This window comes from Hypanus sabinus, chromosome 16 (assembly GCF_030144855.1).
Source record: "Hypanus sabinus isolate sHypSab1 chromosome 16, sHypSab1.hap1, whole genome shotgun sequence".
Taxonomy (NCBI): domain Eukaryota; kingdom Metazoa; phylum Chordata; class Chondrichthyes; order Myliobatiformes; family Dasyatidae; genus Hypanus; species Hypanus sabinus.
This window is the reverse complement of record NC_082721.1, coordinates 90042821-90057239: the sequence shown is the minus strand read 5'-3', so window position 1 is coordinate 90057239 and position 14419 is coordinate 90042821. Positions and strand designations below refer to the sequence as shown.

At 40.4% G+C, this 14419-nt stretch overlaps 1 protein-coding gene across 1 annotated transcript in view; it reads right to left on the bottom strand.

Moving 5' to 3' along the window:
* LOC132405890 (weak toxin CM-9a-like) overlaps positions 1–14419 on the bottom strand; it is a 51704-nt gene that overhangs the window by 4905 nt on the left and 32380 nt on the right. The window contains exons 2-3 of the mRNA XM_059990874.1: positions 9783–9837; positions 7844–7966 (exon numbers count right to left, since the gene is read on the bottom strand). Coding sequence (XP_059846857.1) covers positions 7844–7966; positions 9783–9831 — 172 coding nt within the window. The 5' untranslated portion in view covers positions 9832–9837. The remainder of the gene's footprint in view (positions 1–7843; positions 7967–9782; positions 9838–14419) is intronic.

Sequence of the window (14419 nt, the reverse complement as noted above, 5' to 3'; positions counted from 1 at the left end):
TTTTGCTCGCTTAGCTATTCACAGTAACAGAAATTTTGACCAAGGGTGCCCAAACTTTTACATGCCATTGTATATCCCACACAGGAGGGAGTTCTGAAGTGGCAGGGGTGGACAACTGTGGCTGACACAGGAAGATAATGACTGCATAAAAGCCAATGAAGAGCATATAATGTAGCAAAAGTGAGAGGGAAGTTTTAAAAATAGCAACTAAAAGAGCTATAAGAAGGGAAAAGATGAAATATAAGGACAGACTAGACAATATACAAAGCAAGATACCAAAAGTTCTTTTCAATTATATAATGAGCAAAAAGGAGGTGAGAGTTGATATTGGACCACTAGAAAATGATGCTGGTGAGGTAGTAATTGTGGACAAAGAAATGACAGATGAATTTAATGAGTAATTTGCATTTGTCTTCACTGTGGAAGATACTAGCAATGTGCCAGAGGTCTGTGAGTGTCATGGAGCAGGAGTGAGCGCCTTTGCTGTTACAGAGGAAAAGGCTCTAGGCAAATTCAAAGGTCTTAAGGTGGATAAGCCACCTGGGCCAGATGGACTATATCCCAGAGTCCTGAGAGAGGTTTCTGAATAGATAATAGATGAATTGGTCATTACACTTCAAGATTCATTTGATTCTGGCATGGTCTTAAATGACTAGAAGATTGTAAATGTCACTCCACTCTTTAAGAAGGGAGGAAGACAAAAGAAAGGAAATTATAGGCCAGTTACCCTAACCTCAGTGGTTGGGAAAATGTTGCAATTCATTATTAAGGATGAGGTTCCAGGGTACTTGGAGACCAATGATAAAATAAGTGAAAGACAGCATAGTTTCTCTAAAGGGAAATCTTGCCTGACAAATCTGCTGGAGTTCTTTGAGGAAGTAACCAGCAGGGTGGAGAAAGGAGAAGTAGTGGATGTCATTTACTGGGATTTTCAGAAGGCGTTTGATAAGGTGCCTCACATGAGGCTGCTTAACAAGATAAAATCCTATGGTGTTACAGGAAAGATACTGGCATGGATAGCAGAATAGCTGACAAGCAGGACGCAGCAAATAGGAGCCTTTTCTGGTTGGTTGCCGGTGACTAGAGGTGTTCCTCAGGGGTCAGTATTGGGACCACTACTTTTCACATTGTTTGTGATGATTTAGATAATGGAATTAATGGCTTTGTGGCAAAATTTGTGGATGATAAGAAGGTGGAGCAGTAGGTGGTGCTGAGGAAGTAATGTGATTTCGGCAGGACTTGGACAAATTGGAAAAATGGGTGAAAAATAATGGCAGATGGAATACAGTGTTGGGAAATATATGCAGATGCATTTTGGTAAAAGGAACAATAGTGCAAACTATTATCTAAATGAGGAGAAGGTTCAAACATCAGAGCAGCAGCGTGAGCTGATAGTCCTTGTGCAAGACTCCCAGAAGGTTAACTTACAGGTTGAGTCTGTGGTAAAGAAGGCAAATGCAATGTTGGGATTTATTTCAAAGGGAATAGAACATAAAAGCAAGGAGAAAATTCTGATGCTTTATGAGACACTAATCAGACTGCACTTGGAGTATTGTTAACAGTTTTACGGCCCCATATCTCAGTAAGGATGTGTTGCCTTTGGAGAAAGTCCAGAGGAGGTTCACAAGAATTATTCTGGGAATGAAGGGGTTAATATATGAGGAGCGTTTGGCGGTTTGGGGCCTGTATTCATTGGAATTTGGAAGAATGCTTGGGGATCTCATTGAAATGTACCAAATATTGAAAGGACTAGATAGGGTGGATGTGGAGAGGATGTTTCCTAAGGTGGGGATATCTGGAACTAGAGGGCACAGCTTCAAAACTGAGGGGTGAACTTTTAGAACAGAGGGAGGGTATTTTTTTTTTTTGCCAGAGAGTAGTGAATCTGTGGATTGCTTTGCCACAAACTATGGTGGAGGCCAAGTCCATGTGTATACACAATGCAGAAGTTGATCATTTCCTGATCAGTCAGGGCATCAAAGGATATGGTGAGAAGGAAGGTGTATGGATCCACAAAGCATTGTCCCCTTGTATAGATTGGATTGTGGATTCAGAACTGGTTTGCCCACAGAAGGCAAAGAGTGGTTGTAAATGGGTCATATTCTGCATGGAGGTCAGTGACCAGTGGTGTACCTCAGGGATCTGTTCTGGGACCCTTACTATTTGTAATTTTAAAAAATGACCTGGATGCAGAAGTATAAGGATAGGTTAGTAAGTGTGCTGATGGCACAAAGGTTGTGGGTGTTGTGGACAGTGTGGAGGGCTGTCAGAGGTTACAGCGGGACATTGATAGGATGCAAGACTGGCTGAGAAGTGACAGATGGAGTTCAACCCAGATAAGTGTGAGGTGGTTCACTTTGGTAGGTCAAATTTGATGGCAGAATATAGCTTTAATGGTAAGACTCCTGGCAGTGTGGAGGATCAGAGAGATCTTGGGGTCCAAATCCATAGGACAGTCAAAGCTGCTGAGCAGGTTGACTCTGTGGTTAAGGCGACATACAGTGCATTAGCCTTAATCAATCATGGGATTGAGTTTAAGAGCCATGAGGTAATGTTGCAGCTATATAGGACCCTGGTCAGACCCCACTTGGAGTACTCTGCTCAATTCTGGTTGCCTCACTGCAGGAAGGATGTGGAAACCATAGAAAGGGTGCAGAGGAGATTTACAAGGATGTTGCCTGGATTGGGGAGCATGCCTTATGAGAATAGGTTGAGTGAACTCGGCCTTCTCTACTTGGAGCCGTGAAGGATGAGATGTGACCTGATAGAGGTATATAGGATGATGAGAGGCACTGATCATGTGGATAGTCAGAAGCTTTTTTTCCCAGGGCTGAAATGGCTAGCACAAGAGGGCATAGTTTTAAGGTGCCTGGAAGTAGGTACAGAGGAGATGTGATGCTGAGGCTTGATAAGCCACAGGTGAGGCCTTACCCTTGACTATTATGAGCAGTTTTGGACTGGTCATCTGGGAGAAATGTGCTGGTATTGGAGATGGCTCAGAAGAAGTTCACAAGGATGTTTTCAGAAATGAAAGGGTTATTATGTAAGGAACATTTGATAGTCTGGGTCTGTACATGCTGTAATTTAGAAGGATGAGGGTGGATTTCATTGAAACCTTTTGAATATTGAAAGGCCTAGACAGAGCAGATGTGAAAGGGATGTTTCCCATGGTGGGAGAGTCTAGGACAAGAAGGTACAGCCTCGGGATAGAGGACCATCCATTTAAAACAGAGATGTGCAGAAATTTCTTTAGCCAGAGGGTGATGAATTTGTGAAATTTGTTACCACAGGCAACGGTGGAAGTTGGGTCATTGGGTGCATTTAAGGCAAAGATTGATAAGTTTGTAATTGGACATGGCATCAAAAGTTCTGGGGAGTGGGGTTGAGGATGGGGAGAAAAAGGATCAGCCATGATTGAATGGTAAAGCAGACCTTGATGGGCCAAATTGTCTAATTCTGCTCCTTTGTCTTATGGTCTTAATTAATTTTAAAGGGAATTAGTCCCCTGCTGTAGATGATTTACAGACAGATAGATAGACATACTTTATTGATCCTAAGGGAAACTGGGTTTCATTATAGTCGCATCAACCAAGAATAGTGTAGAAATATAGCAATATAAAACCAGAAATAGTTAAGTAATAATAAGTAAATTATTCCAAGTGGAAATAAGTCCAGGACCAGCCTATTGTCGACTGCACATACAATCAGTTAGTTTAAAATATATATATATAATGCTGTAAATCTTATGAATGGCTAATGTATTTCAGGGAAGGAAAAAGGATTGATATTTAGAGTAAAATGGAGAAGAGAAGAATAAATTATAAGAATGTATAAAATATATAAACAATGCAAATTTCAAATGTGGAAAACTAAGTTGCCACAATAGTTTTAAGGAGGTACCAAATCCAATAACACAATTCAATTGATAAGTTGCAAAATACATTTGTTAATTTACTACCCATCAAACTATTGAAATAGGTCAGTGAAAGCAGGGTGGGGAGAGAACAGAAATCATTTGATGCTGCCTTTAGAATAGTAAATAAACAAATGAAATAAACTGTAGCACAATGGGATATGTTGCGTATTAGTTTCCATAAGGGGCACTTGACAACTTGTATGACCAAAAAATCAACAGACATAAGAGCAGAATTAGGCCTTGACATCTATCTAGTCTGCTCTGCCATTCTATCATGTCTGATTTATTGTCCTTTCTCCTGCCTTCGACTCATAACATTTGAAACCCTTATAAATTAAGTACCCATCACTCTCTGCTTTAAATATGTCTAGTGACTTGGCATCCACAGCTGTCTGTGCTAATGAATTCCACAGATTGACCACTATCAGTCTGAAGAAATTTTTTCTCATTGCTGTTCTAAAGGGATGTCCTTCTATTCTGAGGCTGTGCCCTCTGGTCCTAGACTCTCCAACCATATGAAACCTCATGTTTACTCTTTAGACTTTATGATATTCAATACCTTTTAATGAGATCCTCCTAATGAAATTCAGCAATCAAAGAAATCATTATGAATTCATGCCTGATAGGAATTTGAGGAAGATGTGACCATTACTAAGGAATATCACAATAAATTACAAGACATTAGAAACTTTGTAGAATCCTCAAATCATACACAATGTGGGTAACTGTGAGTTAGTGAATCTTACCATGAAGAATAGAGAGGAAGTTTTTAACTTGGAAGGTATGACTGAATGAGTCAAAGGAACAAAAGTGATCTTGGAGTACTGCATGCAGTTCTGATCTCCTTCCTTGAAGAAGGATATACTGGCTTTGGAGGCGGTGCAGAGGAGGTTTCACTAAGTTTATTCCAGAGATAATGGGGTCAGACTATGAGGAGAAATTAAGTCGCCTGGGACTGTGCTCGCTGGAATTCAGAAGGATAAGAGGAGATCTTATAGAAACATATAAAATCATGAAAGGGATAGATAAGATAGAGGCAGGAAAGTTGTTTCCACTGGTAGGTGAGACTAGAACTAGGAAAAATAGCCTCAAGATTTGGGGGAGTAAATTTAGGATGAAGATGAGGAAGAACTGCTTTTCCCAAAGAGTGGTGAATCTGTGGAATTCTCTGCCCAATGAAGCAGTGGAGGCTACCTCAGTAAATATATTTAAGACAAGGTTGGATAGATTTTTGCATAGTAGGGGAATGAAGGGTTATGGGGAAAAGGCAGGTAGTTGGAGATTAGTCCATGGTTAGATAGCCATGATCTTATTGAATGGTGGAGCAAGCTCAATGGGCCAGATGGCCTATTCCTGCTCCTATTTCTTATGTTCTTATGTACAAATTTGCCATGGTATGAAACCATATTTGAAATCCAAAAATAGTCTTAAGAAATCTTAAAACTTATTTGAATAAAGTTCACAAGGATGATGGTAATGAATGCAAGGATTTATCTGAGCTGGAGGTCTGTAATTAGTGAAGTTCACAGGGGTCTGTGCTGGGACCTCTGCTGTCTGTAATGTATATAAATTATTGGATGAAACTGTAGATGAGTCAGTAAATTTGAGGATGATATCATGATTGGTGGAGTTGTGGATAGACTGGCAAAAAATACAGCTTGTCAAGTTGCAGATATGGGCTGAAAAATGGCAGGTGGAGTTTAACCCAGATAAATGTGAGGTAGGGCAAATGCAAGGAGACAGGACACTGTTAAGGGCAATATCCTTAGTGCTGCTGAGCAGAGAGATCTTGGGATCCATGTTCATAGCTCCTTGAAAGTGTCGATAAGGTGGTTAAGAAAGCTTTTGGAATGCTTGTTTTTATTAGTCGATACATTGAGTTCAAAACCCAGCAGGCTATGTTGCAATATTATAAAATTCTGGTTAGCCCACATCTGGAATATTGTGTACGACTTTGGTTGCCCCACTATAAAAAGAATGTTGGGGCTTTGGAGAGGGTGCAAAAGAGATTTACCAGATTGCTGCCTAGTTTAGAGGACATGTGCTATCACAAGAGATTGTATAAACTTGGGTTGTTTTCTCTGGAGCTCAGAGGCTGAGGGGAGATCTGATAGAGGTTTACAAGATTATGATGGAGTGGATAGAGAGTATCTGTTTCTCAGAGTTGAAATGTCTAATACTAGAGGGCATACATTAAAGGTGAGAGGGGCTTGGTCCAATGGGGAAGGTTTTTACTCAGAGAGTCATGGATGCCTTGAATGCATTGCCTGGCATGGTGGTAGGGACAACTACATTAGAGTCCTTTAAGAGATGTTTGGGAGGCACACAGATGTAAGGAAGGTAGAGGGATATGGACATGGTTAGGTAGGAAGGATTAGTATGTGGGTGTTTTTGATTTGCTTTTTAGTTGGATTGGCACAACATTGTGGGCTGAATGGCCTGATCCTGAACTGTACTGTTCTATGATTTCTGAAATTGGGTAGCTGATTATGAGAAAAAGAACTATCAGGGCAGGGGACTAAAAGTATAAGATATAACTTAAAGGTTAGTGGGGGAATATATAAAACTGACTTTTTTCCCTCACAGAAGATGGTGGAAATATTGAACGGTATGACTGTCATGTTTAAAATACATTTTGGAAGGTCAGTGGATAGATATAGTTTAGATAGATTATAGGAAAACACAGTCAAACGTAATTAACCCTGATAGACAATTTGATCTGCATGGACCACTTGGCCAAATGATCCGCTTGCATACTATATAACTCTGTGAGTCTATGACTAAACTGGATTAATGTTCATTGGAAATTAGAAGAATTGGATGTATTCTTAATGAAACGAGATTGAGAAGGGCTTGACAGGATAGATGATGCGATAATGTTTATCTCACCTAGAAAGTAGTAGAGATGAAAGGCCTGAATATTTTAAGTACAATATTGCAGAGAGTTATGGAGGCTGAATCGTTGGATATTTTCAAAGTAGAAAATGTATGCAAAGAAATCGTAATAAATCGAGAGTTAAAAAGGACATTTGCTACGGAATCTGGTTGGACCAATCACTTTAATAAAGGGTGATCGCCCACCAGAGCGTTGGTCACCTCTGCTCAATATCCACTAATCTGTCCATCATTTTTTAAAACTCACTCAAAGTCTGACCCTGCACAGCCCGAATTAATGTTAATAGGCACGAGGGTACAGGTAATGCTTCGATCATACAGGAATTCATGTACAGTAGTTTAGTTTCCGAGTGAATTTCTGTGCCGCGTGGTCCATTTCGTACGGTTTCATGAGACAAAGGGAACTTAAGGAACAACGAAGGGGAAAGATAGTCACCTATGAGAAATACAAAAAAAAAAGAGGAAAGCAAAGTTTGAGAACAGATAAGAAAGTAGGAGGAGAGAATGACACTTACAGAAAATAGAAAACAAAAATAAATAAAGTCATATACCTTTTATAAAACGACAAGAGAATCATGAACTTAACAGGTCAATTGAACAGGTCTATCTAAACTGTATCTATCCACTGAACTTCCTAAATGTATTTTAAACATTACAATCATACGGTTCAAAATTTCCACCATCTTCTGTGAGGAAAAAAGTAAGTTTTATATATTCCCCCAACTAACCTTTAAATTATATCTTATACTTTTAGAGTTCCCTACCCTGATAGTTCTTTTTCTCATAATCAGCCACCCAATTTCAGAAGTCATAGAACATAGAACAGTACAGCTCAGGATTTGGCCATTCGGCCCACGATGTTGTGCCAATCCAACTAAAAAGCAAATCAAAAACACCCACATACTAATCCTTCCTACCTACACGATGTCCATATCCCTCTATCTTTGTATCTTTGCACTTGAAGGACTGAGATCGTGGCATTATTGTGATTGATGAAGTGAGCCGTGGTCACCGCTATGATCGGTCACTTACAGGGTCGGCGTTCGTAGTACACCACGATGCATTGGGTGTGATTAGAATCGCAGGACACAACCGAATCAATGCATTTCTTCCCTTTGCCAAGGCATTCACAATGGTTACACTCAAGCGCTTGGGCTGCAGAGAAAAGAGAGCGCACGGTTACACGCCGATTTGCATCCCTTTCCAAATGAAAACTGGAAACGGGATTGGAAGGAGGGGATTTGTACGGCTACTTGGAGAGGGCAGAGGCTTTTCACGATCTCGCTATTGGGCAGTATCGACTCTGTACCGTATCAGGTCGATTGCGAGAACGTGGCAAGTGCGCATGCAAATACTGTGAATCGATTATGCCTCCTGCGCGCTGAGGGCTCCTTTTCTCTCTTTGAACTGAAATGGGCATATTTTGTCTCGATTTGTCTCCCCCACACTGTAAATTGTACCTTTACTATTATTGACTCACTAAAAACGTTTAATCATACTTTACAGTTGTCGTTCTTGTTCCGCGCATACGTAACAAACTCGACGGGTTAAATGAGTAACTCTAGGTCAAGAGAAAACTACGAACTAAAGTTGTAGCTAGAAGACTATATCATTACTAGCTAATTCTAACGAAAACTGGAAAATCTAGTTAGCTGAAGTTACTTCAATCAATATTCATCAAACGCGCTAGGATATAGGACATTCTGAAAAGAATCTTTTGCACAAGTTTTAATTACATTGGCCAAGGAGGCTTTCTGAGAAGAGAAATGCGCCAATACTGCAAGACACCTATTCTCCATTTTGCTGTTGCTACACACCCTCAATATTAGATTACTGAGAACTGAGACACACAATGGAGAGATCTGCAGAGTGATGATTAGTTTTCATCCCAACACAATCTCATTTCTGTCTTCGAACAGCCTGGAGCACAGTTTGTAATGTGAGTGTTGGAGACGTCATTGAGAAGGGCGTTGCATGCAATGACTGGACAATTACTTTGCGGCCACGTTTCACTTTCCAACCTTTGTCAAACTTGAATATCAGACGGTATGAATCAGAAAATTATCTTGTATTTTTCTCTCATACCCCAATTCATGCGTTCCGCCCTGTATGTAGCGGTGCAAGGACAAACGAACCCAACAAACCCCTTCCCCGAAACACACACACACTTCCTTACGCTTGCAATCTAAAGTCACTTTAATATTTCAATATTAGGGATAGTCTCTAAAGTGCTTTTTTATTTCTATTTCTCCCGTACCTGGGCACCGCTCTTTGATGTATCTGTGAGAAGATCCCGCGAATCCCTCCTTCCTGTTTCAGAGAAAAGACGCCTAATCTGCAAACAACCCCTCCTCTGTATCCGTCAAGGTGCTTCTAACTCTTTTACTGGAGTCCCTCTACCACCATTCCCACCCCATCCTCAAAGTGCGAATTGTTTAATAGCTCCTGTCTAATTCTGACCCCTATGTCTGTGCCTTATATCTGGGAAGTGGATTGGATCTAGAGATCTCCACACCCCAAATGCCCTCCTGCATCCAGCCCCATACACCCCACATATGCAACAATGCCTTTATCCATATGCTTATTTCTCTTATTCTCTCCCCCACCCTGTCTAGATACAAGATATAAATGTTCTAGATAGGTTATAGATGGGGTCTCAGATCCTTACCACTTACATATTTAGTGTTGCCCAGAAGCTGACCCCCCTCCACACACAAACCAACCTCCTCTCACATACCTGTATCTAGGAGGGTGCATTAGGTCTGTATGACTTTTGGAAAATCCTTCACCATGGGACCCTGCCAATATCTCTTCTTTTTACCAAGTGAGCCACAATGCCCACTCTGAGGAATACACCCCAATGCCCTGCTTCATGCTTCTTCTGGGTCTATGGCATTGTCTCATTCTCCTCACCACCCTTGAAGCCTCAGCAGAGCTTTACCATTAGAACCAGAGCTGTTCATTTACTCACCCCAGCAGGCAGCAGCAACAACAAGCACAAGGATGTAGTGAATGGTCATGATGTCCTGTGAGTATGGAAACCAGAGTGCTGTTGGGCACAAGAAACAACAAGCAGGGCAAACATGCATCAGCTTAAATGATCAGCCTCCAGCCATTTATGTGAGAGTTTTGGCTTTACTTCTTCCCTATCTGGGTCAGAGCGAGAGCCAAGATGAAAACCTAGTATGTGCTCAACCCAAGACATCAGAGAGTGGAATCTAATTTCCAGATCTTTTGTTCTGGCATTCTGGGCAAGGCATTCAATTTCACCACTTGTTTTCTCTAGGATTTCTGAGTGTATCCTTAATAATACTGGATAACAAATTTTTTCAGAAGTGGTGCTTCCTCAGAATTTTTTTTGTTTATGATAGACTGCTTGAAGATGAACACAAATATAATTTCAGACTACTTGTATCACATAGAAATTTGGAGAAACAACAAATTAACTTTTATTGAATATAATGTGTTTAATTGCATAATGGTGCTGATGCTTTGCAATAGTTCAACTAAGTTCAAAATATTTTGTTAATGGTTTTCATTTGTACTCTGTGTCTGAGACTTCTCGCTTAAGCGTCCAACAATAATTTGTCAGCATTGATGGATTCCAGTTGCCCTGGTATCTTTTCTCCATGACTGCAATGCTCTGGTGAAACCTTTCACCATGATCGTCACTAAGAGCACCAAGATTTGCAGGGAAGAAGTCTAAATGGGAATGCAGAAAATGAATCTTTAGTGACATGTTGCATTTCATGGTTTTATATGGTTGAAGCATGTTTTCAACCAGCTGTATGTAGTTTGCTGCTCTGTAGAAGCCCAGAAAAATTTTAACAACTTCCTTGAATGCCTTCCATGTGATTTTCTCTGGTCCCACTAGAAATTCTTCAAATTGCCTGTCATTGATGACCTGTTTGATGGGTGGACCACCAAAAATGCTTTGTTTAATCTTGGCATCAGTTATTCTGGGAAGCATCTGTCTCAAATATCAAAATCCTTCATAGAAATTTTTGTGCCTGGTGTTAGTAAATTCCATCCTTACTGTCCTGAATCCAATAATTATTACTAAAACCTGTCCTGCCATGCAGCAGCCACATCACCTAAGCATGCCCAAGCATGCCTGGACACGATTGGAAACTTTCCAGTTAATGTTGTACGCAACATTTTAATTGACTTGAATTATGAATTGAAATAATAAGCATAAGTGATTTCAAAAAATGGTGCGTGATAGGGAAATTTCATGCAGATTTCCATGATCAGTAGTCCAAAATTCATAAGATACTCCTAATGGTATTCAGGAAGCAAAATCTTTGTTGTCCAGTGTAACTTAAGTGATGATTCAAAAGAAAAAATTAATATTGAGCACGAACCCAGGCAGGACAAATATGAACATTATACATTTCCGACACTGGGAAACAACCCAATGAATTGGAAGAGAGATAAAGAACAAAAGGATCATGAACTTTGAGTTATATTATGATTACACCTTCCCCCCCAAACTGTTCCAGACTAAAAACAGCTCCATATAAATTAAGTATGCCTCTTGTTAAGGGGGTAGTCCTACTGCCTTTAAATCCCTGCTGCATGGTGAAATTAAATCTTTGTCTCATCTATATAAGGTTTCAGCCCAACTGCCCATGCCAGTAAAGATCCCAATTAACCTGGTCCCATTTCCCTGCTTCCCCAAACTTACCTATCCATGCTTCTTAAATGATTCCATTGTGAGTCATGCTAGTAGAGTCTATGAACAATTAAGGAAAAGAGTCTTTGAAGGTCGTGACCTACAGGTCCAAACAAAATTTTTGGTCTATAGAATAGTTGTCCTTCCTACATTACTGTACAGAGCTGAATCCTGAACCACCAGGCACCTAAAAACCCGGGAACAGTATCACCAATGATCCTTTTGAAAGATTTTGAGGATCAGCTGGAAGAATGATGCACTAACACCAGTGTACTGGAAGAGGCCAACATGATAAAGCAACACTAACTCTGATAGATAGGTCATGTCATCTGGATGCCAAAATCATGTCTCCCCAGACAGATCTTTTTACTCCCCATTGAAGGAAGGTCAGTGAGCCCCTGGTGGACAAAGGAAGTGCTTCACAGTTAACATCAAAATCAGCCTGAAGAAATTTAACATTTCATCTAAAAACGATATTGCACTCAATAGATACACCTGGAGGAAATCTGTTCAAGAGGGAGCTGCGCTACATAGAATGACCTCCATTTTGCCGTAGAGAACAGGTGGCAGCGGTGAAAGGAGAGGCTGAACAACCAAAAGACTGAACAATTAACCACAGCCACCACTTACTCTAACCCACCCTGCAGCAAGATATGTGGATCCTGGATTGGCCTCTACAACTACCTGAGGACCCACCAATAGAAAATTCCTTGAGAAAACATCATACTCAACTTGAGTGATTGCGCTACTACCATGCTGTTATAACCACCTCAAGAACTTCCTTTGAAAATTATTTCATATACCAGCCAATCACAGGGTGAAAACAGTGCCTCTTGGGTTTTGATTACATCAATGCCCTCTCATTCTAATTAAACCTTTGTTCTCTAGTTCTTGATTTTCCAAAGCTGGAAATAAGTCTGTGATTATAAGTCTTGATTTTACATTTGTCTCTAAGAACACTCACATTCTTCTAGGCACCAATGAAAAATATCTCAACTGACCCGAACTCACAACAGACCCACAAGTGCCAGCAACTTCATGTTAAATCTTCTTTGCATTCTTTTCACCTTAATGGCATCTTTCCTGCAGTAGAGTGATCAAAAACTAAACACGATATTCCAAATGTGGCCTCACCAACATCTTGTACAACTGCAAAATAACATTGCAACTCCCATACTCAATACCCTGACTGACAAAGGCATTTGAAAATGTTTTCTACACCACCCTGTCTATGTGTGATGCCATTTACATGCAATCATATACAACCAGTGATCACTTCATCAGATTCACTTGTACACCTCGTTAGTACAAACATCTGATCAGCCAATCATATGACAGCAACTCAATGCATAAAAGCGTGCAGGCCTCATCAAGGTGTTCAGTTGTTGGTCAGACCAAGCATCACAAATATGATCTAACTGACTTTGACAATGGAATGTTTGTTAGTGCCAAATGTGGTTGTTTGAATATCTCAGAAACTGCTGATCTTCTGGAACTTTCATACACTAAGTTCTCTAGACTTTACAGAGAATGGTACGAAAACCAAAAAAAAACATCCAGTGAACAGCAGTTCTGTGGGCAAAAACACCTTGTTACTGAGAGAGGTCAGATGAGAATGGACAAGCTATTTGAAACTGACAGGAAGGTGACAGTAACTTAAATAACCACGTGTTACAACAGTGATGTGTAGAAGAGCATCTTTGAACACACATGTCGAACCTTAAAGTGAATGAGCTACAGCAGCAGAGACCACAAATATACACTCAGTGACCACTTTCTTAGGTGCCTCCTGTACCTAATAAAGTGGCCACTATGTGCATTTGAAACTTCAACGTCCTTCTGTTCCATTAAGAATGAGAGATCTACAATGTGAACATCAGGACAATACAGTGTGCAGATACTGGAATCTAGAACAAAAACTGAAAGGTAAAAGACCTCCATGGGTCAAGCAGTACCTTTGAAGAAATAGATTCTGATTAAGTTCTTCCAGAGCCATTTTTGAACCATGAACATTAACTTCAGTTTTAACAGACTCCTTGTTGACACATTGTTGAATGTCTTTTGGATGTCAAGGATAGTCACTATTCTGCAGCTAATGAAATCTGAAATGCAGCCATGGTGAAGCTCAAGTTCAACATCAGCATTTAAATTACCAGTGAATTAATGTGAATGTTAGAGCTTCCAATACTCAGTTCGTTGTATTGTACTTAGCCGAGATGCATTGGTCTGATTATTTCATAGACAAGGCATGCCTACACTACTTTTCATTGGAGAGGAACAAACAGTCGATCTTTCAGGTCAAGACCCTTAATTGGGACTAGAAAAGAAGGGAGCAAGTCAGAATAAGAATGTTGAGTGGAGGAGAAGGGGTACAAGCTGGCAGGTGATAGGTGAAGCCAGGTAAGGAGGAGGAGGTGGGTGGGTAATGGAGGGAAGACGAAGTGAGAAGCTGAGAGTTATCTATCAACTATCCCCTTCCAACTGTAATAGGGAGATACATATTCCATCTATCACCTCCCAGTTTCTCACTTCATTCTCCTCCTTCACCCACCTTCCCCCTCAGCTGGGTTATCTTAATATCTGCCAACTTGTACTCCTCCACCCCCTTCTTATTCTCAATTCTTCCTCCTTCCCTTCCAGTCCTAATGAAGGGTCTCGGCCAGAAATGTTGATTCTTTATTCCTCTCCATAGATGCTGCCTGACCTGCTGAGTTCCTTCAGCATTTTATGTTTGGATTTCCAACACCTACCAACATTGTTAGGTAGATGCGAGCTTTAGAGTTAAATGGAAATATTTGGCTCTTTCTGTAAGTTGCCTTAATACTGCAGCCCAGATATTAGTTGACCTTGTAACTTTAAAGAATGGGAGAGAAGATATATACACCCTCCAGGATTGGGTTCATCCTAAGGCATGATGGACGTATGGTCATACT